The sequence below is a fragment of the Anarhichas minor genome, unplaced genomic scaffold (assembly GCF_050575085.1).
Source record: "Anarhichas minor isolate MPS153535 unplaced genomic scaffold, ASM5057508v1 ptg000018l, whole genome shotgun sequence".
Classification (NCBI taxonomy): Eukaryota; Metazoa; Chordata; class Actinopteri; order Perciformes; family Anarhichadidae; genus Anarhichas; species Anarhichas minor.
Genome location: NW_027466464.1, coordinates 5,245,997 through 5,269,565, shown reverse-complemented (window position 1 = coordinate 5,269,565; position 23,569 = coordinate 5,245,997). Strand labels below are relative to the sequence as shown.

The following is a 23,569-nucleotide window of genomic DNA, read 5'->3' as shown; positions in this document are numbered from 1 at the left end:
GAAAAGAGGCATAAATGAAAACCCAGCGCGTTGCTAATGGAATATGATCGAGCAGATTAAAGGAAAGTACGAGGTCAGACACTGTAATCATGAATGTAGGAAGTAGGGGTTTTCTTGCTGTGTGTGTGTCACTCCTGCCGTGAGATCACTCTGTAACCGGAGTCAACGGCGGCGGTAAAGCAAGGGAGAGAGAAAGAGAGGGGGGAGCCGGCCCCCTTGGGGTATTGACCTTTTCCCCGCAGCGGAGAGAAAGTGAAATGTTACCCCCGCGGTCTCCGCTTGCGAGGTGAGGCCTGGCACTACCCAGAATGCCGCGGCACCTGAATGGGCCCTTTGTCCCCTGAATAGGGTATGTCTTTCTCTCAGCACACTGGGGCCTTTGCACAAAATCCAGTCAAGAGCCGCGAGGTTAGATGATATCGCAGGTGAAACAAGTGCAAGGTGGTTCGGTAGAGTGTTAAAACCGCAGATTGGCATCGCTTCCAGGCACGAGAGACTAGCTTTTTGTTATTGTCCTCCCCCTCACACCTTACCTTCAGTCCAAAGAGCAGCATGTGTGCCGTGCAACTTTAAAAGAGTATGAAGTTAATAGCTCCAAGGGTGAGGAAGTAGATATCTCAGCTTTGTGATTGTAATCAGAGCGTGCACAAATAATATTTGAACAAAAGGTTTGTGAATGTGAGCAGGTGCTTCTGTCAGCTCGGATTTACAGTGGGTGACGCTCGTTAGAGGTTTTCGGACACGTCCACATTGGTTAGATGCCCAAGCGTCCCCCCCCCCCCCCCCCAGAACACGCTTGAGAGTCGTCGTTCTCAAACTTGTTATAAAACGTCCTATGTAGAGCCCCTGGTCTTTGATTTGCATTAAAACTCACCTACTGAATGTAGATGTAACAACGGACAAATCAGGTCCATTTGTTATAATTAGGCAGCGCTCTATAAATCCTTGGTCAGAAGCGCGTGGCCTCCAATAAGACAAGACGAGGCCAAATTGACCCCATTAATCTATCTCTGAGGGGGGATAGCAGGGAGTGTTTTGTGGTGCACAGTTTGTGTTTGAATGCCTGTGTCTTAGCTGAATTTGCTCCGTCTCACAGCACAAGTCATTCATAATCAGGGGAGCTGAATTGCAAATATGAGAAGTATCTTGTAGGTCACAATACCATAAATTCAAGTCCTGTCGAGTGTAATTTATCAGCTTAAAAACAAGCTTTTTAACACAGGGCTTTGGTCTGGGACCTGACTAGCGACAGATATATCCAGACTTTTTATCAAATCTGTCCTTTCACCGAGATATATGGTACACGTGGCCGAGGAAACATCTTTGGTCAAGCGGCTTTCTTTAAAGCCCCCGCCGCAGGTTTCCCCGTGTGTTTCCCCGCAGCTCGATGCTTAATCCCTCACAGAAATGATGATTAATACCGGTCAGAGGTGGGACACAGCAGCAGATAGTGTTTATCTTTGAGGCATTGCCAACTACGTAATTGACCCCTGAGATCTACCCGGGCCGATAGCGGCTGTAAGGCTTGATTGATAATGTCGCTAGCTCACCCGCTCATGAAAGGCTATCTTTATTTTCAATGTGCGTGGGATCAGTAGGCTGATGTCCTGTTGTCTCTCTCTGTTGTGTCCCTCACTGTGTCTCTGACTGTGTCTCTCACACGCCTCACTCACCGTCCAAAAGCACAAATCTACTTTCTTTTTCTGCGTGGCCAGCAGTATAGAAGTTAGTTTCTGCATTTTTAAGTGTTGGGCCTACATTAATCACATAATCCCCAGTCCTCTGGTGTCTTTTCTTGTGCAGGTACCTCTACCGCTGATTCAGTGAGACTTTCCTGCTCCTTCTTAAAGGGCACACAGGAAGTCCATAAACGGTCCCTCTCACCCTGTCAGAGGAAATATTCTGCCCTTAAGAATGTTACCGACATTCCCCCCACTCCGGTTCCTCCACTCAGCTTGGCCAGGTTGTACTAACAGACCCTTTTACAGGGCGTAAACAATGAGGACGTCTGCAGTTTGGCAACGGAAGTAAGGCAGAGTGCAACAGCTTGTCAGCTATGCAAGGGCATTAACCACCAAAGATGGTTACCCAAACACAGACATTCTAGAGCCGTGTGAGATCAGAGAGTGGGTACAATGCATTAGCAAGTGGCTAAAATATTTAGTCACTCGTTTAACCGGAACACCGCTTTATCTGAAAATGTCTCGATTCTGCAGAACTGTTGGATTCTAACAAGTGAACGCTCAAAAACCAAAACCAGACATGTTAACAGTTTCAATTCAACGTTTAAAGCTCGCCAACTCGTCCGGATGGCTGGTGACAGAAAACGCCACTTCTGTTGCCAGCATGCGCTCGCATATGTTTGACGAGGTTTCAAGGTTTCATCGACTCCCAGTCTGACAGAGTGAACCCAGACTTCCTCACAAGCTCGTCGAGAGCGACAAATCAGCTGCTTCCCTCCGGCGACGCCGTCCTCCCCGACTGTTTGTCAGCTAACAGCAAATGAAGCTGCGGCACGCTGAGTGACATTTTGAGTGGCGGCTCTGGTGGGAGACGAGGCATCTGTTGCCAAATACATCTAAAAAAGGGCCGAACCCTAATTAAGCGCCTGTCCTGTTTACACAGTTAGTGTTGGTGCCGCCTCCTCCCGGGGTCTCGGACCGTCTCCACAAACACATCTCGCTTATCAGCGAGGTTTTGTTAGCGCAGCCGTTAAGACTCCACTGTGCCCCACCGACCCCTCGCACAGATCTGGTGATATCTTCATAACATCTGCCCCCATATTCCTGTGCTCTCCTACACACACACACACACACACACGTGACGCAAAGCGAACAAACAGCGCTCGGCGGGTACAAGGTTCCTCTGTGCGCTGTAATGCTGGGAGGTGCGGCAAAACCGGAGACGCGGTGTGGAGAAGAGAGAGTGCGGCTCTCTGCCCGGAGAAAGAGCTGCACAGCTCATCAGCATACGTCTCACTGGACATGTCCAGTCAGGACGCTGAGAGGAAAAGTGTGTCAGTTTCATATGTAAAGTATGAAAAACAACAACTGTGATGAGCATCTAACAAACATTCCACTAGTTATTTGATAAGTACAAGGTCGTGCATTGTTTTAATTGTTAGAGGAGAAATTAGTCTGCACATTTTCACCATTGTTCAATAATTGCTTTGTCTGGTGCCGGGCTCATTTCCTGCTCCCTGTTCCTTTTCTTGTTTTATGTTTGGCCAAAGATATTTAGCCGGAGCCAAATGTGTGAACTGCCTGGAGAGATGGAGCGAGCAAACATTGGCTTTTTTGTCGAGCGGGTTGTGTTGGGGGAGGAATGTCACATTCCAGCCAACACCCTGATTAAGAACGCGTTTGTCAAACTACTACGTCATTGTTTCTGCCGTTCATGATATCATGAATCATGATAGAGCAGATTTCAGTGTCATGATTCATCCTCTATTATCACATAAGGTGAGATCGGTCCAGAGGATGTTTGCAGAGTTTAAATGCCGGCATGTTTCTGATCCCTCTTTTATTTACTTTACTGAAGCGAATCCCATCTCCCTCTGACTGACTGACCCTAATTTGCCTCTCTAGTAATAGCGGTGTGGTAAAAAAAAACAAAAGAACACAAGCCCCGACCACAGCAGCTCCCCCGAGGCGCTGACACAAACCACAACTGTGCACCAGAACACCTCCCGCCTGCTTCATTCGCTCCAAGTGAGTGACGAGGTCGGCGTTTCATTCTGCTGCACTTTTCCTGAATTAGATTATTACGCATGTCGGGGTGTTTTTTTGCCCGACTGAATCTTTTCTGCCCGTGCTCGTCTTCACATTGCTTTTACGAGGCAGATGGCAGTGAGGTAAAGAGCTGCCAGCTTTTCGGGCTCCGCACTTGACCTGCTCCTCTCGGTTGTTCCCATAGTAACAGGCAAAAAGGAACGGAGGGAACGACTCTCAGAACCGTGATCAGCGCTAAACGCACATGTGTAAGATGTATTAAAGACACTTAAATGAGGCGTCTGATAGCTTTTAACTCCGTCTTTGTAATCCTTGAGAGGCAAGGATTTTTATACATGTCTTTATTTGTTGTCTGCAGCTCACACCCCAGACAACAGCTTCCTGGGCTTCGTGGTGGAGCAGCACCTCAACGCCAGCGACATCCGGCACATCGACGACATCAAGAGGCAGAACCAGTCGTTGGTCTACGGCAAGGTCGACAACTTCTGGAAGGTACTATCGCCCTTTGATGTGCGAAACATTTGCGATACCACCGACGCACATTTGTCGGGTCATACAAGTGCAAACCAGGTCGGGAATCAAAAGTTTCCACCCACAGAGACGTCCACATTCTGTACTCTTTTCAAATACTTCTGACACACCCAATCTACCCTGGGATACATACTGTACCTGCAGATGAAAGGGACAGACAGGGTGCGCACTCTGCAGTGACACTCTTTGAACAACCTTGGGTAAAAACTTTCACGGGTAGAAACCGGTTTTAGGAGGTGAAATTCAGCTCATCGCCCTCTCCGTGAAGTTTTTCTAATATATTCAAATGCATGCTCACACTGCGGCACAGAGACCGAGGGATTACTGTATCCCAGACACACACAAAAAAGACGACTCCCAGACTTGGAGAGATTTGCTCATTGTTTGGCGTGCCAGGGCTGCTTTGGGGATTACTGGGCCTTGATGAGCTTTCTGCCCGACACCGCGTACGTTTCAGAGCGGGTTCGGCCCGGATCCGACTGACGGATCTCTTTCTCCAGACGTCTGACGGAGGAACTCGGTGGAACGATAAGAGACGCTTGCCGTAAATGATCTGCAAATACCGTCATGTCAGCCAGTCAGGATTCCTTCCACCTGGCGTTACCTAACTTCACAAACTCATTAGCTTTACATATGAGCAGAGAGGAGAAAAGCATCCGGATCAAGGGCACCTAAACTTTCCCTTGGATGAGTGTTTGTTTATTCACTCACACGTATATTTTTCAAACTTGAAACCTTTGTTCTGAGTGAATAATCCACCCAGAGGCCGTTTAAACAGCACAAGGAAGTGTTTGAAAGTACAAGTGGAATAGGAAAACATTACCAGCAACACAGTCTAAATTTAGAAGTTAATCTAAAACATATTCATCTGAATTTCAAAGCTACATTGTAAGGCTCTAAATCCAAAGGTGTATTCGGTTTCTTTAATCCACAGGTAGCTGCTGTACTTTATGGCTTTTAGCACCAAGTCAGAGAACACACAGCAGTCTAGCTTTAAAAGGGCAGACGAGGAGGGGGGGGCGGGCATCGGCTCACAGCAAGGGGCATTAGTTGCCAATCAGACTCCCAAGCGTGTTCATTACCTCCTGATTTTAATTAAAGGGCCATTGTGGAGCCGACTGATAACGAGCTTCCTCCGTCTTCCCTCCTTCGTCCTTTTAAAGCGCTCTCGATCTCTTTCTCTGCACTCGAGAGGCTTCAGTTCAACATGATACGTCCCCTGTTTGAAATAGAAACCGGGAACCTCTTTAAGAAATCTATTTCTCTCACAATGGAATCATATTCAGGATGAGGGTTTAATTAATTAATGATCTGAAGACTCACCAACGAACACTTGAGCAAGGCGCAGTCAGCTTTTTAAAATGAGGCAATCTAAATAAATCTCCTTTCAGCCCCGATACCGTCACTGGACCTGCCCCCCCCCCATCTTCCACTCTTCTTTCCCTACGCTGTTGTTTAATGTAACTTTTAGCCAACACAAGTTTCATCTTGAATTAAAAGTAAAATAATTCAGAAATAATGGAAAATTTGTGTTTTCTTGACAACCAATGCAACTCAAACAGGAAGTGCTCCACTAAAGCAACACATGCAAAGGCCAGCCTCTCGATAACGGCCCCCTAAAACCCAGTTCTTGTCTTTTTCAAAAAGCTTCTTGTACTACATCCTAATAACAAAGTTTATAACTTCACATGTGGGCCTTTTTTATTGTCTGCTTTACAGACATCATAAAGTAAATGAAAAGAAACTTTAGGCTAGATAAGATTTTACAGACTTTGGAACCCGCAAGCGGAATTTCCTATTTATTTTCCCTTTATTGAGCTGTAAACTCAGAAACTCTGGACGTTGAAATGTGTGGACCAAACCCGGACACATCAGAGAGCCCGAGCCAGCGTTGTTACAGAAGGTATTCTGTAGCCGAGCACCTTTAATTTGGAGGGGTTAATGTGGGTAATGGTCTCCCTGTCGAAAGGCCCTCTCTCTCCGCCTGATCAGTATGCAGAGGTGCTCGGGTCGCTCTCATCCCACCGGTGTACGGAGCGACCCGGTGTGTGTGAAGCAGACTGAGTAATCACCCGCCCACACACACACGCATTCTCTCATTCAGACACTTTTTTTTAAGGACTAGTTTTATCAACACCAGCACCACTGGATGTCAAAGGGAGAAACAATGATAGTGACGCGTAGCAGATGCTTTGGAGTTTCCTTTTCGTGAGCACAAAACAGTCTCATTTGGGATTATTCATATTCATGAAACGGGACGGGCGAAATCCTGGGGATGAAGCACCAGGATGGCAAGTCATTATCTTGCCGGTGAGACCCGAAAATAAAATGGCCGGACCACCTCTGAAGGAGCCGTTTCCATAGCAACCCAGTTGGAGTCGGAGGAGTGGAAAGGCAGCGCAAGGGAGAGCCTTTTCTCTCCATCCGTACACACACATACTCTACAAACAGATATTACAAAATGAAATATTAAATATATTTTCGTCGCTCTGTCTCTATATCTTAATCTACATCTCTCCAACTGGTGCAGGTTGAATTAAAGAAGCCACCCCATCGGTGCAAGACGTCTCCATTAAATCGGTCAGTGTCCGTATTTGTCAGTGTGCTAGAAAGCGTTTGACGAGGCAGAAGGGAAGCATGGAGAAAGGTGAGAATGAGTAGGAGTTGGAGAGCCGCAGATCAGAGGACGTGATGAAGAATGACAAACCTTACATAGCTGACAGGGACACACACACACACACACACACACACCGAGCTGGCGTATGCAGAGCAGGGCAACCGTCCCACACTCCTAGCCTTGCAGGCTCATAAACACAACAATGTGTTGCAGCCCCCTATCATGATTGATAACCGAGTTGAGTTGAACATTAAACCGTCTTTAGTTGTTGCTTGTCTGATCTGATGAAGCAACCCCTCGTGTTGTTAAAGTGTCCCGAGTGTCAGGCTAGAAACCTGAATTTGACATTTGCTGGATCGGAGCGGGGAGATGTTATTGCGGTTATTGTATCGACTCCTCCTGTCACGGATGTTTTATTGATTTAGGCTCCAGATATTTCCAACTAGCTGAACGAAGTTGAAGTGTCAATTGGTCAAAGAAAGAAGCCAAAGATTCAGTTGATTCAAGCACTGAAAGGAGTTGAAATGTACGTTGTGTGTCGGTCGTAAATTGAGATGGATGGGTCCCGAAAGAAATGAACCACTTCAAGTGTATAAACCGAAAGCAGATTTGAAGTGTAAGCTGACGTGTAAGCGGTTGCGTGGGTGTGAACGGTGTGGGACTTGCAAGAAGGTTTTATTGCCCTGAAAGGGTGCGACGTCTCAGTTGAAGTAGAAGCATTAAAGGTCGATTAAACTCAGTAATCGAAGAGGTAAAAGCAGTCAAACTGTTAGTTGACAAATAAGTAACCAGGAATCATGATTAGTCATTGCCCTCTCTTATCTGGACACGCTGACCTCGTCTTGATTCAGAACGACGTGTTCTGTTCCATCTACTTCTACGATTTTATTGAGCACAAGCAGGACGAGCGACATGAACGTCAACGCCGCTTTCTTCACTGATCATTCACAGAAGCAGTAAATGAATTATCCAGATTTATGAGGGATGCAACCAATAAATGCGAGAGCACGTCGGGAAGTAAAAACAAGATCAAGTGTAGCAGCTACGACAGAGCAACAATATGTAAAAAAATAATCATGGCCTCTGCTTTTAATGGTTACAGGTGTTGTTAATGGTTACAGACGTTACAGGTGTTCCCATCTATCATAATATACCTGCTGCATGTGTGCTTTTTAATTTATTTCTCTTTAGCCTGTTACACTGAGATGATTACGCTGTCCACGTATGCGCATTAGGGACACGCATTACATTGATCACAGGGCGCCTCCTCTACTTTCTACATGCTCTGGCCGGCCACCAAACTCCAATAGGATACACACCGTTATGTGTAATGGGGCGTGGGAGGGCGTTGAGGTAAATAACATCTCCTGACTGCACTCCAAGCGCTTCAGGATACTACTTACCACCCATGTTCCCCTGGCGGTTCTCGGTATCCGTCTAATGGGTTTTTAAAGTGCATCCGTTTAGGTGTTTGTTTACACGTGTGTCCGTCAGAAGTCTTTTTAAATGGGACTTTTGTGATGGGTCGATAGTGGTCGGATATATTTCGTGGTCAAAAGGAGTGGCAGCTGTAAAACGGTGGATTAACCGACTTCATTTCCTATAAATTCCTAAATTATAAATAGAAGTCCCCTGTTATTTTTCGCTGCTCACTCTTCTTCCCTGCAGTGTCAGAAGACAAGGATTAGAAGAGTATTTTTATTGAAGAATAGCCGCTAACAACACCATGCTAATTCAGCCATAAAACACATTTAATACGCTATGAATTATTTTATACTGAAGCAACAAAATGAGGAAATGTTGGGTTTTCATCAGCGGTAACTCAACAGGACTCAGACAGCGAGTATCAGCTGGAATCCAGCTACATCCTCTTTAATGCATTGTATAACTCATCACAGTTTTTCCATAATAAGCCTATGTACACACACGTGATCAATGTGCAATACTTGATGTTTCGAAATATCAGTTTTCAGAAAAACGGTTGCTGAGATAGAAATGGAATTCATGATGATTCAGAGTACTCTTGTGCAAAAACACTTGAAATGAACCACGACCGTTATTTCTGACCGGCTCAACATTATGACATCACTGCAGAGGTGTGTGTGTGTGTGTGTGTGTGTGTGTGTGTGTTGTTTTTCTCTGAAGAATGGGTGGAGTGAATTTTCCAGTTTTGGGCTCCCAGAGTCTGTCAGTTGGATATTATTTCGGATGGGAAGACGATCAGAGGTGCGTTTGATGTCCGAAGGCAGTTTGAGTAAATAGAACCAGGTGCATCTGTCTGCATTGCGATGAGGCAAAAAGCTCTTTTTCGTCTTTTGAGGTTACTGCAGTAGACTCTGAAACTATTACGCTGATGAGGAACATGAGGAATGAACACGAGGGAGACAGAAGTGGATGAATGCGGACGGACAAGTGGATTGTTTCCGTTGAAATGTGCAGTGAAGCGTCTTGACATCACTACATCAAAATCTACATCAAAATCTGCTCTCAGGCCTGCAGCTCTGCCCCGAAACAAACGTATAGAGAGACGTTCACAGTAAAAGCCTGCTGCATACTCGCTAATCAGGCTTGCTGCTTTATTTCTATATTTACACAGAAGGGAGGGTGAAAATAATTAAGATAATAATCAGTAAAAGGCGCTGTTGTGAAGGACATTCACAGAGCTTTCATTAATTAGCTCTGCGATACATTGAATAGCTATTCTGTGATATCAGCTGGTTTCAAACAGTGAACCTAACATGCATTTGTAGCAACGTCTGACTCATTTATTGTTAATAAACTGAGTGCTGTAATGCTAGCAGTCATAAAAAGGGGATCATTAGCAAGTTAGCTGTTGGTAGCAACCTCCTTTACCTTTATTTCCTCGCTGTGTGTCTGTCAGCCTGTGAGCTCTCCTCCCTGGACACCCATCCCTCTGCCCTCCCCTCTGCCAACAGCAAGCAGCCGCCGCCGCCTCTGCTGTTTCCTCTCCGAGCCGGGGTTTACAAATTCCCTCTGATTTATAAGGTCATAAAACTCTCCTCCTTCTCCTCCTCCTCCTGCTTCAATCAACCTCTCCAGCTAAAGCAGCTATTTCCCCGAGCACGTGCTCCCGTACAAGGCTGCCGCAATCGATCTGCTTCCTGGTTTCAGATTGCTCGTTGCATGTGGTCGGAGACGCGCAAGGATCCACAGGGGCTGTCCGAGGACGCGGAGGGGGAATAAACTGTCCTGTGATGTTTACGGTCTGTCTTCACACCAGTTAGTGTTACCGACGCGTAACTTCTTTTCACAGTGTGCTGACAGCCAAGACGGGATAATGAACTGCAAAGAAAATCCACAACGGATCTAAAAATGACAACATGTTGTCCTACTTCTGTATTCCTGTCGCTCGTTTCCAGCAATTGGGATTTTTACATCTCTCAACGTGTTTCTAGGTTGTTCTCTATTCCATCACAAGTGTGCGTGTGCGCGACCATGCTCCAGGGAACACCGGGTGAGTGATGCCCTCTGACCGTGAAGCTTTGGCAGCGACTGCCTGGAAGGGCAGTCTCTGTTCCTCTTCTGCAGATAAACACACACACAGACAGCCACTCAAGCGGTCATAATACACACACCACACACATCCTGCTGTCTTAAGAGACTTTAGAATGTCTTTACTTTAGTAATGCGTTTGTTTTCACTCCAGAATCGAAACGAGCTCAAGAGGTGGACTTCAAAATGTGCGTGTCAGACGCTTTTTGTATATACATTTGCATCAGCTGATGTAAAAGTGGAACAACTATCTTAAAGCATTCAAAAATATTAACATGAAGGAATTATTGTGTTTTTTAGCCTCACTTCCAGACGGGTACACATGTAAAACATATCAGTAACAACAGTGTTTACTGATCCTTTTCTTTTCCGTCACTAAGTGCGGACGTCTCAGCTCTTCTTTTTTCATTGGCTTTTTCTCATCTCATGCACCACCTTCTATAGATGTTTAGTGTGTGTGTCTCCTCTTCATCTGCCTACCTGCAACCTTCATTTTTAAATCCCCTCACACACACATGCACATAAATCCTAGCTCAGCTCCCCAGAGTGAAAAGATTACAGGGTAGTGATTTCACCTTCTAATTAGGTCTCTCTCTCTCTCGCTCTCGCTCTCGCTCTCGCTCTCAAACACAGACACACCAGGCTGCTTTAGTTACAGCAGGTTGGCTGGAGGCATCTGATAGCCGGGCCTCCAGGGACTCTGATGAGCAGCTACCTGAAATTTAAGCCCCAAAAGGAAGCACTGAGGTAGACACACACACGTCCATGAGGCAGTTTCAAAGGCTCGTGTGTAGGAGTTGTGTGTGAGTTTGAAACAGGTAGCCTTTAAAAATAATGGCCTTGCTGCCCCGTCAGTGTTGAAATTATTGGTAATCGATAATATTCCAGTATGTGTGTGTGTGAGAACGTACTGAGGAAGGTGCCTTTGAGGCATTCTGTCGTTGTGGAGTAAACGGCCAGCTTTCATCTACACTGCCTCCCTGAAGAGCTGTGGTTCCACTGCGTACCCCACTACGGCTCAAAAGGACGGGTTTTTGCGCTGCGTTTTGGGGCAGGAGACACGTGAACGTTCTGTGTGCAAACTTGGCGCGGTTGTGCGGCAGTCATGTCCTCGTTTTTGAAAATCAAAGGCCTGCTGTGACTCTCAGCGTGGGGACCATCAAAGGCCTTTTAATGGAAGCTCCTGCGGGGCGCCTACGACCAAACTTGACAGCGATCGCCAGGAAAACTGAAGAGGTTTCAAGTAAACACATCACAGGCCGGTCCAAGAAACTGTTGGCCTGATGTTTCAAGTCGGTCGACACTTTTAGGGGACGCCATTATGAAATTTTACGATTTTTGCTGCACGGTCTGCTTAAGCCCCAACTCGCGCAACACCCTGGAGTCACTATTAGTACTTTACAACATCTTCTATATCATTTGCATTTCTGCCTCAGTGCCCGCTGGACGGTCACCACCCGGACGGAATTCTTAATCCTGCAAACACGTGAGAGAATGCAGAGGCAAAGTGCAACCGCTGCAGTCAAGTCTGGGGAACATTGAAGGTGCCCTCGAAGATGAAAGCGCACTGTTTGGCAGAAAGAGATATACTATTAAAAACATCTATTTTGGGAGCATAAAAATGGTTTCAAAAAAAGATGATCACTTTCGACCTCACTGGGTTTTTGCCACGGCAGATATAATTTAAACAGATTGATTGTCAGCAGGGTAGCGTTGGACTTGACTTTTGGTTTAAAGGAATCGGATCTTTCTGACAGATCAGGTAGACTTTAAACAACAGCAGGGTATCGTGTGCACCGATGCTCCTCATACAGGGCTATTTTTAGCTCCGCCTACCTTTGTGGCCAGATGGTCAGTCAGGTAGCTCGAACAAAAGTTCACCGGGCCACATAACAAAAGTAATGATCCGGATCCCCTCTCAAAATAATGTAATCCAGAATGGTTCACTCCAGGACTCCACTGTGGTTTCCAGGAGGATTTTGGTTTGTGGACCTCTTTTAATAAAAAAACCTGAATGTTTCTCCCTGTCTGTTCCAGGACAAAAAGAAATACCTCGACATCATCCACAGCTACATGGAGGTCCACGGCACCGTGCACGGCACCAGCACCATGCACCTCCCGAGCTACGTCAAGAACCACGGCATCCTGAGCGGCCGAGACCTGCAGTTCCTCCTCCGAGAATCCAAGGTGAGACCGCCCAGCAGTAAATTATCTCGCCCGGGAGAAAAAAAAAATGGCCCCTCGGGGAAATAACAGTGTCAGGGTACGGTGCTTATTAGACGGCCGAGAAAGCCACAAACCGACTCCCACGCTTTTCCCTGGAACTGTGGCCCAGCTAACCTGCAGAATATTGAGGACACGCTGTATCTCTTCACAAATCACGGCCTGTTTGTCAGTGCAAAGGGCATAAAAACCTGCTCTGAACATTCCTGTGATGGTAATCGCTGTGTGAGACACTTTTTTTTAATGAAAAAGTGGGGATTGCTCAGATATAACGGATTTACAAAAGGCAATGTTGAGTAACATAAGGCCTATCGACCCACTTATGTCTAAATACAAGTGAATAAGAGTAAAAAGTTCAACTTAGATTAAAGAGACGTTGGATGTTGTTTGGAGAAAAGACTGTCTTTGTGTGACTGGAGGCCTTCTTCTGAAAGAGGCGGGTTGTAGTTTGTCTCAGTCCCTCCACAGAAGCACTTCTCCATTCACGTCAGGACTTGTCTCCTCCTCTCACCACTCAAACCGCTCTTATCCACAAAGACAAGGACGCAGCCACAGAGACCGAAGCCAGGCCGGGGTTGTACAGCACGGAGCGAGCTCTCGGCGAGACACTTTGCACTGTCACTGAATGTGTGTCGAGCTGTTTCACACAAAATAGCTTTGTTATGTGGAGAGCATGTCACCTCGAACTGACGTAAGACTCTGGTATGAATCCTTTACTTCTTAACTCTGAAGCTATTAGAACAGAAACAAAACAAGTAATGCAAACTTATGGAGTTGTAATTAACGCCTGAAAACCCACTCAAAATTCCTCATAATTTGGCAGACAACCTTTGATTTTTCCAGCTGACGCTAGCCATTTTTAGCAGCTGTAGCGAGCTAGCTAATTAAGCTAGCATTAGCTCCATAAGCTGGTTGAAAGTTCTGTCTCTGGCTGACTTTTTAAGGCTTCACCATGTCTCATTTGAATGCTAGAACCCTAAAGGGCTCCAGGATATGGTGCTAAAACACCGAGGCTAAAGCTGCACGCTTGAGGCAAAACTTGATGATCCACGTAGAACAATTGGAAACAAAGCAACCACATTGTTTTAGTATTGCAGTGTAGAACTAGTTAGTCCAGGTTGTATGAGTATGACAAGCTAACGTAAGGCCGTCTTGGGTATAGCTAGCTAGGGCTCCAAATCCAATTAAGAATGAAGCTGCTATCTTCAGCTGATAGCGTCCGAGACCGGCTTCCAAACAGTGAGGAAATACTGCACAACAGATGTCGCTCATCAACCTGTAACACTACAAACTAATGCAGTTGGTTAATGATGTGCTCCTCGGCCTTGGAGCTAACGCTAGGTTACTACTGTGGGGAGTGAATTTCATTAACTTTTATGGAGCTGCCCGTTGCCGTTGGGGGAATGAAATTAAAATGACATGGTCTTCAAAAAAAAAAAACTGCCAGCAATGTCTGCTGAAGGTGAAAACCATCGTTACTGCTGGCTTTGAAAGATGGAGTCTGTCTTTTGGCTCCAGTCGGCAGTGAGAGGGAGCTTCGATTTCTTTAGCCTCTGAAACCAGATGCCTTCCCATCAGAGAGGAGAGGAGAGGCAGACATCAGACATTCCCAAGTTCAAAAGAGCCACAGATCACGGTTCAGACGGTTCTAGAGAAAATGACGGAGTGAGATTTAAACCCCTTTTTTGTGGCGAAAAGATTCTCAACATGCGACGCCTGGCTGTAAAACCGAGGACTTGGTGATGTCGGAGGCGCTGACGGAGAAAAGCTAAGGTGTATTCAGCAGTGGAGCAGATCAGTGAAGTGTTGAAAAGAACTTACTGAAGACTAAAGGGGAGCAACACTCACATAGTGCGATCTCAGATGTGCTGGATTGCAGGTTAACTCTCACCGCATAAACTCCCACATCCTCTCATTGCGCGCAGGTTCTGCTTGGAAAACCCCAAAAAGGGGGGAACGGCCAATTAAATCCCACGAAAGCCCAACAGTTTAGCCACGGGAGAACGGGAGGCGGTGTAGGCCCGGCTTTCAACGCGCTCACTGTTACCTGCAGTCAGACTGCCTGAGCTAATTGGCCTCGCAGGGTTTAGCTATTGACAGAGCGGATTGTGAAAGCAGTGTGGAGGTGCTTCTGTGAAGAAGAAGAAGAAGAAGGAGGTTTGTTGGCGTCTGACCTTTTGATCTTCCCTCAAACTGAATTTCCTGAAATAAACTCTCGACACGCTGCTCTGCATCAGAGGAACATTGTCAATGATCAAACCGCTGAAGAGTGGGCCAAAGCTTTAGAGCGTCACGTCGCATGTTTTTACTTTCTTCTGACGTCGCTTCTCTTCCGTTGCGAGTACCGACTGTCTCCGTTTCTTATTGTCCTCCTCCTCACACCCACCACATTATACATTAACTACAGATGTGTGTGTGAGGCAAAGTAGAAGTTAAAGTGACGGCTCCTTCCTCATTCTGCACAGGAGGAAACAAACACTCCCCACGGCAGCCTCATTAGCGCTCTGGGTCATTCAACTTCTTTATGTGATCATCGTTTGTGTGAAAACCTCAAACTCAAATATAAACTGATATTTGCACGGTGAGCGAGTCACAGGTATAGATGGTGTGATCCTCGTCAGCTTGTGCGAGCTACTGAAGACGTCACTGTGGCAGTTCATCACCTTTTGAGTGAGTTATTTTGAGCTCTTTGTTTGTCTGTTTAGTCGCTGCGGTAGATAACTGCTCGTCTATCTTTGTAAAGCTGAGTAATAACGGAGAAAATCAATACTTTCTAACAAATACGTCGATATCCATATTGTAGGGCTGAGCATTGGTGCTTTCACAAAATACTTACACGATGAGATTTTGGATAAAGTGACAAAGTGGGTAAAATCAACAGATAGAACAGGCTGGTAAATTCAGAAAATGACTTCACTTTACTGTAATGCAGCCTTTAAAACTAGGAAAAGACAACACTTATGCCATATTAGCATATCCAAGACCTAAGACCTCTAGTCTAATATAACAATATCTATATGACATCAATATAGTTAGCAGCCCTTCCTCGCTTCACAGATGTGGATGAAGTTACAGCGCTTGCGGTTGTCAGTGGGTCGTGAATACGAGTGTCCACTCAGGCAGGACGTTTGTACGGGCGAGGACAAATCAATAGAGCTACGGCTCGGATCTTACAAGCCGGATGTCATTCGGCACTAAGCCTTGCGGTGCACGTTGGAGACCCAAAACTGCTTTAATGCGCACTAACGAGGAGCTTTCAGATGAAGGAAAGGATTCTTATCGATTCCTCGTTTTCAATCTTCAACAGTCACAGAGGAGACGCAGGCACCAGTCCTTTCTCCTACATCACTGCTTCTCCTCCGTCCCCCCCCTCTTCATCCCCTCCCCTCCTCCTTCCCTAGAAATAGGGGGCGACTGTTTCTCAGCATTGAGGAGGTTTTGCACACACACACACACACACACACACACACACACACACACAGAAGAAGTCGTGAGCTTTGCTGCCACCTGTTGGCAGAACTCTGCTCGGCTAAACAGAAACGTTTGAGTAAGTCCACACATAAGTGAGTTAAAGGAGCATAAAATAACAAGCCAGGTCTGATTTTTCGAGTGTATCCGACACACACACACACACACACACACACACAGACTAGCCATTGTAGCCCTCCAGCAAACAAGCCATTGGCCTATGGCCACCGTCACACAACCCCTCCCCGGTCCCACGCTCATGTGGACAAGCTGCCCTGCAAATATTTGCTCTCCCCATCCGGGAGGAGTGAACTTGTTAATAGAGCCCCCGCTTGTTCTTCAGAAGTACAGTATTGACTGTGAAGTGTGCGGGCGGCTTTTAAAAAACTTGCAATAAGTCGACACGGCGAATTGTGAAAACATCCCTCCCTAACATGCTTCCAAGTTCGTGATGGGGGGAGTAACTCCATTGATGATTACAGCAAGCAAAAGCTGGTTCATACCTGACTTTTGTTTTTAAGACAAACATCCTTTAATGCTTGTGCTTCATTTCCTTTTTAACATTGCCTCGTCTTGCTTCACAATATCAGCGGTCACAAGTGGTAGACGTGTGCAACTGGTGACGAGGGGCTGCAGGTGGTGATGTATTAAAGCGGTCCGTCCCATCGGGCTGCTCAGACAGCGTGTTTGCATCTGCAAAGTGTCCTCGGTACTCCCTCCTCACCAAACATCCAGCGCCCCCTGAGAGGAATAATCATTAGTGTCCTCACATTATCCTGCTTGTGTTTCCTCCCTTGTTTTCTAGAGACAATGTGCTGCCTCTGCTGTATTTTGTGCTGATAACAGGTTTTGTTTCAACGAGGGCTAACTGCTGCTATCAGCAGACATCAGAAACTCCTCAACACGGCCGGTGGGCTTTTCTAACTTTTATCAAACCGCCTGGTGGAGGCTAATCTCCATATTTTCTCTCTCCACTGCAGTTGTTCGTGGGTCTGTCCTTCCCCTACGAGGGTCCCGCCCCCCTGGAGGCCATCGCCAACGGCTGCGCTTTCCTCAACCCCAAATTCAGCCCAGCAAAGAGCAGCAAGAACACGGACTTCTTCAAGGGAAAGCCCACCATGAGAGAGGTGAGAGGAGCTCACAGGCGTCTTTTACTCTGCTGCTCGGGATGTGACTTCTAACCTCTTCTCTCTCTCGTTGTTGTTGTTGTCTGCAGCTGACCTCTCAACACCCGTATGCTGAGTTGTACATCGGCCAGCCCCATGTGTGGACGGTGGACATCGAGAACCCTGTGGAGGTGGAGGCGGCCATCCACTCCATCCTCAGCCAGAAGGTAAACATAAAGGTCTTCCTCATGAAATGTCTGCGTTGTGATAGAAATGATGTCATGTTAGAGGTACATGTGAGGCTGGCCAGATGTATACAGTACCTATACTGCAATGGACCTGCAACTAATGACCGTCTGCACGATCAATGAGTCTGCAGGTAACTTTCTGGAGTGATCATTTGGTGTATAAAATGTCAAAAAGCTGCCGTCACCATTTCCTCAAACCTAAAGATATTCACTTTAGTCTCTCAGTAAGACGATGAAAAGCCGCAAATCCTCAGTTAAGAAGCTAAAACCCGGACATCTGAAGTGTTTAATTAAGTATCAAAATATGATAAAAAAATGTCCAGAGGCCAGAGGCAGAGCTAAAGTACAGGAGAGAGAGAGAGAGAGAGATCCGGTTCCGTCTTCCCGTCCAGGCCCATGCATATTTAAAGGGCCCGGGACCTCGTGTCGTGTTCCGCCGAGCGACTCGGAACAATGGCCTTGTTCACTGGACGAGCCCGCGGATCCTCATATGTTCTGTGATCCGTGGCGAGTTGTAGCCTACCAGGCTCCGGCTCGGCTCCCCTCCTCATCTTCCCTCCCCCTCCTCACAAAGACATGGAGAAAGCATGCGAGTGACTTAGTGCCACAACAAAGGCTTCAGTTGTTGGTCCTCCTAGTTTGAAGTTTCCCTAAATCAGAGTCCGTGGAGGTCGATGGGACTCTAAAGGGCGGCAGACAGCGGGCTGATGTTTCACCATGCTCTCTCTCTCTCTCTCTCACACACACACACACACACCTCTGATCAGTCTGTCTTGTGTTTGTGCGATCAGATTGAGCCCTACCTGCCCTATGAGTTCACCTGTGAGGGGATGCTGCAGAGAGTCAACGCCTTCATTGAGAACCAGGTAATGACAGTGAACACTGGAGAAGAGCACTCAGTAAAACGCAGAAAAAACCCAACAACTAGCTGTTATCGTCTTTGTCAGTATCATGATTTGTTATCGTCTTTGTCGTCAGGATTTGTAATATTCATGCACGTTAATGGTTTCATTATCTCCGTCATACGAGATGGAATGGTTTTAAGTCTCGACTGTGCTGCAGCTCGTGCTGCACGTCCAGTAGTGTGACTCCATGTTGTGTTGTACAGGACTTCTGCCACGGCCAGGTGATGTGGCCCCCCCTCAGCACCCTGCAGGTGAAGTTGGCCGAGCCGGGACGCACCTGCAAGCAGGTGTGCCAGGAGGAGCAGCTCGTCTGTGAGCCGTCCTTCTTCCAACACCTCAACAAGGACAAGGACCTGGCCAGGTGGGACACTCACACACACGTTTAGACGTTTAGACGGGAACATAAACGCTTTCCTCTGTTATAGTTGTGATTGTTAAAGCAGCCAGCAGGTGGCAGCACACACCAGGTTTGAATTGAAATGTGCAGTTTGTCATCCAGAGTGGAGAATTTAAATACACTGCAGTGTTGTGTTAATACCACCGGAGGGCCCAGGACTGATGGTGTGTGTGTGTGTGTGTGTGTGTGTGTGTGTGTGTGTGTGTGTGTGTGTGTGTGTGTGTGTGTGTGTGTGTGTGTGTGTGTGTGTGTGTGTGTGTGTGTGTGTGTGTGTGTGTGTGTGTGTGTGTGTGTGTGTGTGTGTGTGTGTGTGTGTGTGTGTGTTTTTCTCGCTCTGATTCAGATAAATAAACAGTCAGCATAGGAACTGAAGGTTCTCTCTCTCTCTCTCTGGTCTCAGGTTCGGCGTGGACTGCCAGACGGTGGAGTCCAGTGCCGACACGGTGGTGCCGGCCTACAGCGAGACCCGCCGCCACTGCATCTTCCAGTCCGACCTGCTGCTCTTCAGCTGCGCCGGCGCCCACCAGTCGCTGCAGCGCATCTGCCCGTGCCGCGACTACATGAAGGGCCAGGTGGCGCTGTGCAAAGACTGCCTATAGCACCAACAGGCAGGCCGAGGAAAAGGAGGGGGGGGGATGAATGAAGTCGGAGCAACTTAACAAGTGTTTGAGACTCGTGCCGCTCTCCATCGAACACACTTTAGTAGGAAGACGTCTGGACAGAAGAGACTGTATGTCCATCATATTTATTGTTCCCCCCCTCAGCTGCAGGAAGTGAAGCAGCCCACCCGAGCATCCGCAAGCCGCCGCCCCCGGATTCTGCGGAAGTGCTGTGAAATTACTTGAATCAACAAAGAGGGAGCCGTCGTAGACTTTTAAGAGTGCTGCTTCCTCCTTTGGTAGACTGCACCAATCAGTGACCGCCTGCCTGTTGTTCTTCAGGTTCAGGGCAGCGAGGTACCAAGGAGACTCAGCCCCCCCTCCCCCCCCCCCCCCTCCCCTCCGTCCACCTCCCCTCTGTCCACCTCCCCTTGGTCTAATCTGAAATTGTTTATTCTTTTGGTAGGTTTGCACTGGACTGGCTCGCCAGAAGGCCCACATCCCCACCACACACACACACACACACACACACAGTTTTACACTGTAACCAACTCGTTGGTCTCGTCCGTACAAACATGAGAGCGGACCTGTATCGTAGATATTTTTATCCTGACTCGTACCCCCAGACTCTAAAGCAGCGGTCCTCTTTTGCCCGTAGAAGACGGGACAGTCCAGTCGTGGATCAGTCACCGGCCCCCTTCATTTTCACACATTCACTTTTAAATCGCACACTTGCTTTAAATGTCAGTCTTATTTAAAAAAAAAAAAAAAAAAAAAGAGGATAGAGTACGTGTGTTTTCTACTAAAAGGCCAGTAGAGGAGCGTAGAAATGTCTTTGTGTTTCCGCAGCACGCCATCCGTCCTCTGTAGCTAAAGCTGTCTCGTACGGGAGTCGCCGTGTCGTAGGACGTCGTGTCGTAGATGATAGGCCGTCCTCGGTAGCGGACTACTAGATGACAGGAAGACGTTTTCCCGAAGACTCCGCAGCGTGCAGAGAAACATGAAAACCTAACAGAGGTGTTTGTCCGTGTCTTAACGTACACAAGTTGTTTAAATACAAAAAAATAACTAAACACAGATCCATGTTCGCCTCCCATCTGCCAGACAAAAAAAACAAAACACACTTCTCGTTTTCTTTAAAGAATCGTTAGGATCCTTATTTGCCTGCAGATTTGCGAAGAAAAAGAAAATTAATTTAAAAAAGTCAAATTCAGAGTTCTTGTGGTGAATTGGGGAATAAATGCACTACGGTAATCTATGAGGTTTGACAAGATATTAGTAACACTGTATATTGTTCATAAGGGTTTTAAAGTTTCTTTTTTATTTATTTTGTATACAAATCTTTATCTGTGTTGCTGGAAATCTTTTCTTTTTTATTTATAGGAGGAGTGTCTTTTTTTCCATTTTATAGATTTTTATTTATGGAGAGTAATATAAAAAAAAAAGAAGAAAAAAAGCTTGCTTGTCTTTCAGTGTATGAACGAGAGTTTGGAGGCTTTTGTCTGCTTCTGTTCAGCTTTCAACAGTGATGAGAAGACGTTTAGAGTCTCGCTGGTCATTTCAGCATTTTTATAGAAAACGTTTGAACAACTAAAAAGCGATTTGATGTTTTACTAAAGCTAAAATCATGATTGGTTTCAAACGGAAATCTTTAGTGTTAAATAACCGTTTTAACGGGGGATCGTCTTCATCTTTTCAGCGTCATCACTGTTAAAGATGGACAGCGGTGGACAAACCGGAGCCTCGTACACTTTGTGCTTTGATTTCCAATCACTTTTCTGTTTGCACGTGTAAATCAGCACCGTCCAGCTGTACTGTCTCACCGTCGGCTTCTTTTGTTGTTTTTTTACTTTTTGTAAACGGGTCAGCGATCTTGCGTTTCAAAGAACATGATGTGCCTTTTCACCGTTTAGTTCGGTTCTGATTATGGAGAAAAATAGAAACACTTGTGATACGGCCTTCAGTCCCAAATCTAACTCCACATAGCAGCTGAAGGATTCTCTCCTGAGTCAGTGTTTTGGGTCACGTGGATTTAAATCGTAGTTTATCTAATTTAAAGTTAATACAATTAAAATCAGTTCAATTGAATCAGTCAGAACCTTGTAACTATAAGAATGGATGTTCATTCAGCTCAGAAAATGTTTCCTGTACAGTCTTCAGAATGTACATGTTTTACAGTAATTGGATTACTCGCGTCCAGCAGCAGTTTGAGTTCAGAAGCATCCATGTAAACACGTCATTTAGTGTCCTCTTCTCCAGTGGATCAATGAGGAATAAGCTGTTTGTTTTTTTTTAAGTGGGGATGGTTGAGTTCTAACTAGAAGACAGTGAAACGGTCAAACCGGTTGTGCTGCACTGAAAGCCTTATTTACTTTGTTAGTCAGGCTTAATCTGAGCATGCCGTCCATCGGATTATCAACCGTTTGGTTTCTAGAGAACCGTCTCTGTTATCCTCAGCATCAAATGTCTCCGTTGTACAAAAAAAAAAAAGAGCAAACCTGCTACTTACAGTCACATGAACATGTATTCTCTTTTTCAACCTCGATCATGTTTGAATCGGTCAGTTAGAGCGGTGGTGATGTTGTGGTCCAAGCAGCGAAAGGTGAATAACGCAATGACAACTTGGTGTTTTTTTTTTTTCACAGTCCTTGATGAGTAAGAGGGATATAACTTTATTTTTAAATAAACCTTTTTTCTGTGACAAAAGACTCTGGTTTAATATTTGTTTTACATCACAGCAATACAGATTCAGTATTTACAGTGTGTGTGTGTGTGTAACAAGTCGTACAATACTGAGCAGCAAGTTAAATTTGGGCCTCATAAACATTTCAGGCACAAATATAACCCCCGTTTGCTAAAACGTTCTCACAACCTTAAAATACCACTTTTGTATTCCGATAAAAGTCCTTAAATGTGACAAAACACAAATAAATACACCACACAAACTAGTCCCACAGCGCAGTGTGCACATTGGGTTACAGTGATAGAAGAAAGGTCCTCCCTCCTGCTCCTGAAACTCCACATGATCATCACGCTCACCAAAACATTCAACGGCACGATTAAGATAGGAGTCAGGAAGGAGCAGACGGGATGGAAAGATATCAGTGTGGTGATTCATAGTGATGGAATACTAATGACAGTAATGCTAATAAATAACAGTAATGCTAGTAAATAACAGCTTTCTTCCCGAGGTCCGGGAAGCCACTGTGCTACAGAAACTCAGTTTTGTGCTTTTACACATATTCAAATGTCAGGGTATAACCAACCACCATTAAAAATAAAGACTTAATTCAAAATATCCTATAAAAAAAAAAAGTCTTGTCATAATTGAATCAGTAAATTATTAACATCACTCCACAAGTTATAAGAGAAATAAGGGCTTCCCTTTCAGATCCCAAAAACAAACAGCAGCTCCAGATAAGAGGACACATGTTGACACATGTTGACAGTGTCAGGAATGTTCACTAGTCACTGCAGTGGGCTCAGGACAACCGTCAGGCATCACGTATAGAAAACAACAAAAAAGTGACAAAGCCAAAAGGTTAAACATCGCTCAAACAGTTCATCAGATGTGCAATTTCAGTGTAAACTTTCAGTGTTTGGTGACTCCTTCAATAACAACCAGTGGAATCCTTCACAGTATGATATTTACAGCCCGTAGACAGAGGAAATAAATCAGGAATGAACTTGAATTCCTGCCCCAGAGTCCAAGCTCCCCCAACTCGAATCCAACAGATTCCACTAACTAGTCTCGCTCGTAGTACTTCTACTAAATCCCAAATAAACTGGGGACAAGAAGCTGCTGCCCTTCCAGCATCCAAACCAAGAAGAAACCTTCACACGTCAATGGTCACGAACTAAATAGGTGAAATTGGCTAAACCAACCCACAAAAGCCTCCTCCTGTCACAACACAGACCAAACCTGGATCCCAACAAGAGAGCACAACCCTCCATCTGTCACAAACTGGCAGGAGTCCATGCAAGAGCGTGGACTAATAACACAAACAATTACGATCAATTAGACTAAAACAGCAGCTTATGGAAACCAGCAACATCCACATTAAAGCGAAGCAATAAAAAGAAGCGTGACATACCTGCTGAGGAGAGACACAGTGAGCTCATGGCCCAGCTGAGCCAGATCAACTAACGAGCCTCCACTGATTAGCCAGAACACACCTGGTGTGTTCCTTAACCTCCTCACCTCACCTCATTTTGGATTCTATGGATCTAT

General features: G+C 46.0%; 1 protein-coding gene across 5 annotated transcripts in view; it reads left to right on the top strand.

Annotated features, from left to right (window-relative positions):
• Positions 1–22,044, top strand: part of mgat5 (alpha-1,6-mannosylglycoprotein 6-beta-N-acetylglucosaminyltransferase) — a 56,866-nt gene extending 34,822 nt beyond the window's left edge. For 3 of the 5 annotated variants that reach the window (XM_076094296.1, XM_076094297.1, XM_076094298.1), the window contains 10 exons: positions 4,090–4,223; positions 6,793–6,842; positions 10,012–10,103; positions 10,296–10,354; positions 12,430–12,579; positions 17,064–17,210; positions 17,300–17,416; positions 18,229–18,303; positions 18,546–18,703; positions 19,140–22,044. In XM_076094296.1, the coding sequence (XP_075950411.1) occupies positions 4,090–4,223; positions 6,793–6,842; positions 10,012–10,103; positions 10,296–10,354; positions 12,430–12,579; positions 17,064–17,210; positions 17,300–17,416; positions 18,229–18,303; positions 18,546–18,703; positions 19,140–19,338 (1,181 nt within the window). In that variant the 3' untranslated portion in view covers positions 19,339–22,044. Of the gene's footprint in view, positions 1–4,089; positions 4,224–6,792; positions 6,843–10,011; positions 10,120–10,295; positions 10,355–12,429; positions 12,580–17,063; positions 17,211–17,299; positions 17,417–18,228; positions 18,304–18,545; positions 18,704–19,139 lie in introns of those variants that run through there. The other 2 variants (XR_012954669.1, XM_076094299.1) reach the window with 2 other exon arrangements.
• Positions 22,045–23,569: the final 1,525 nt, after the last annotated feature.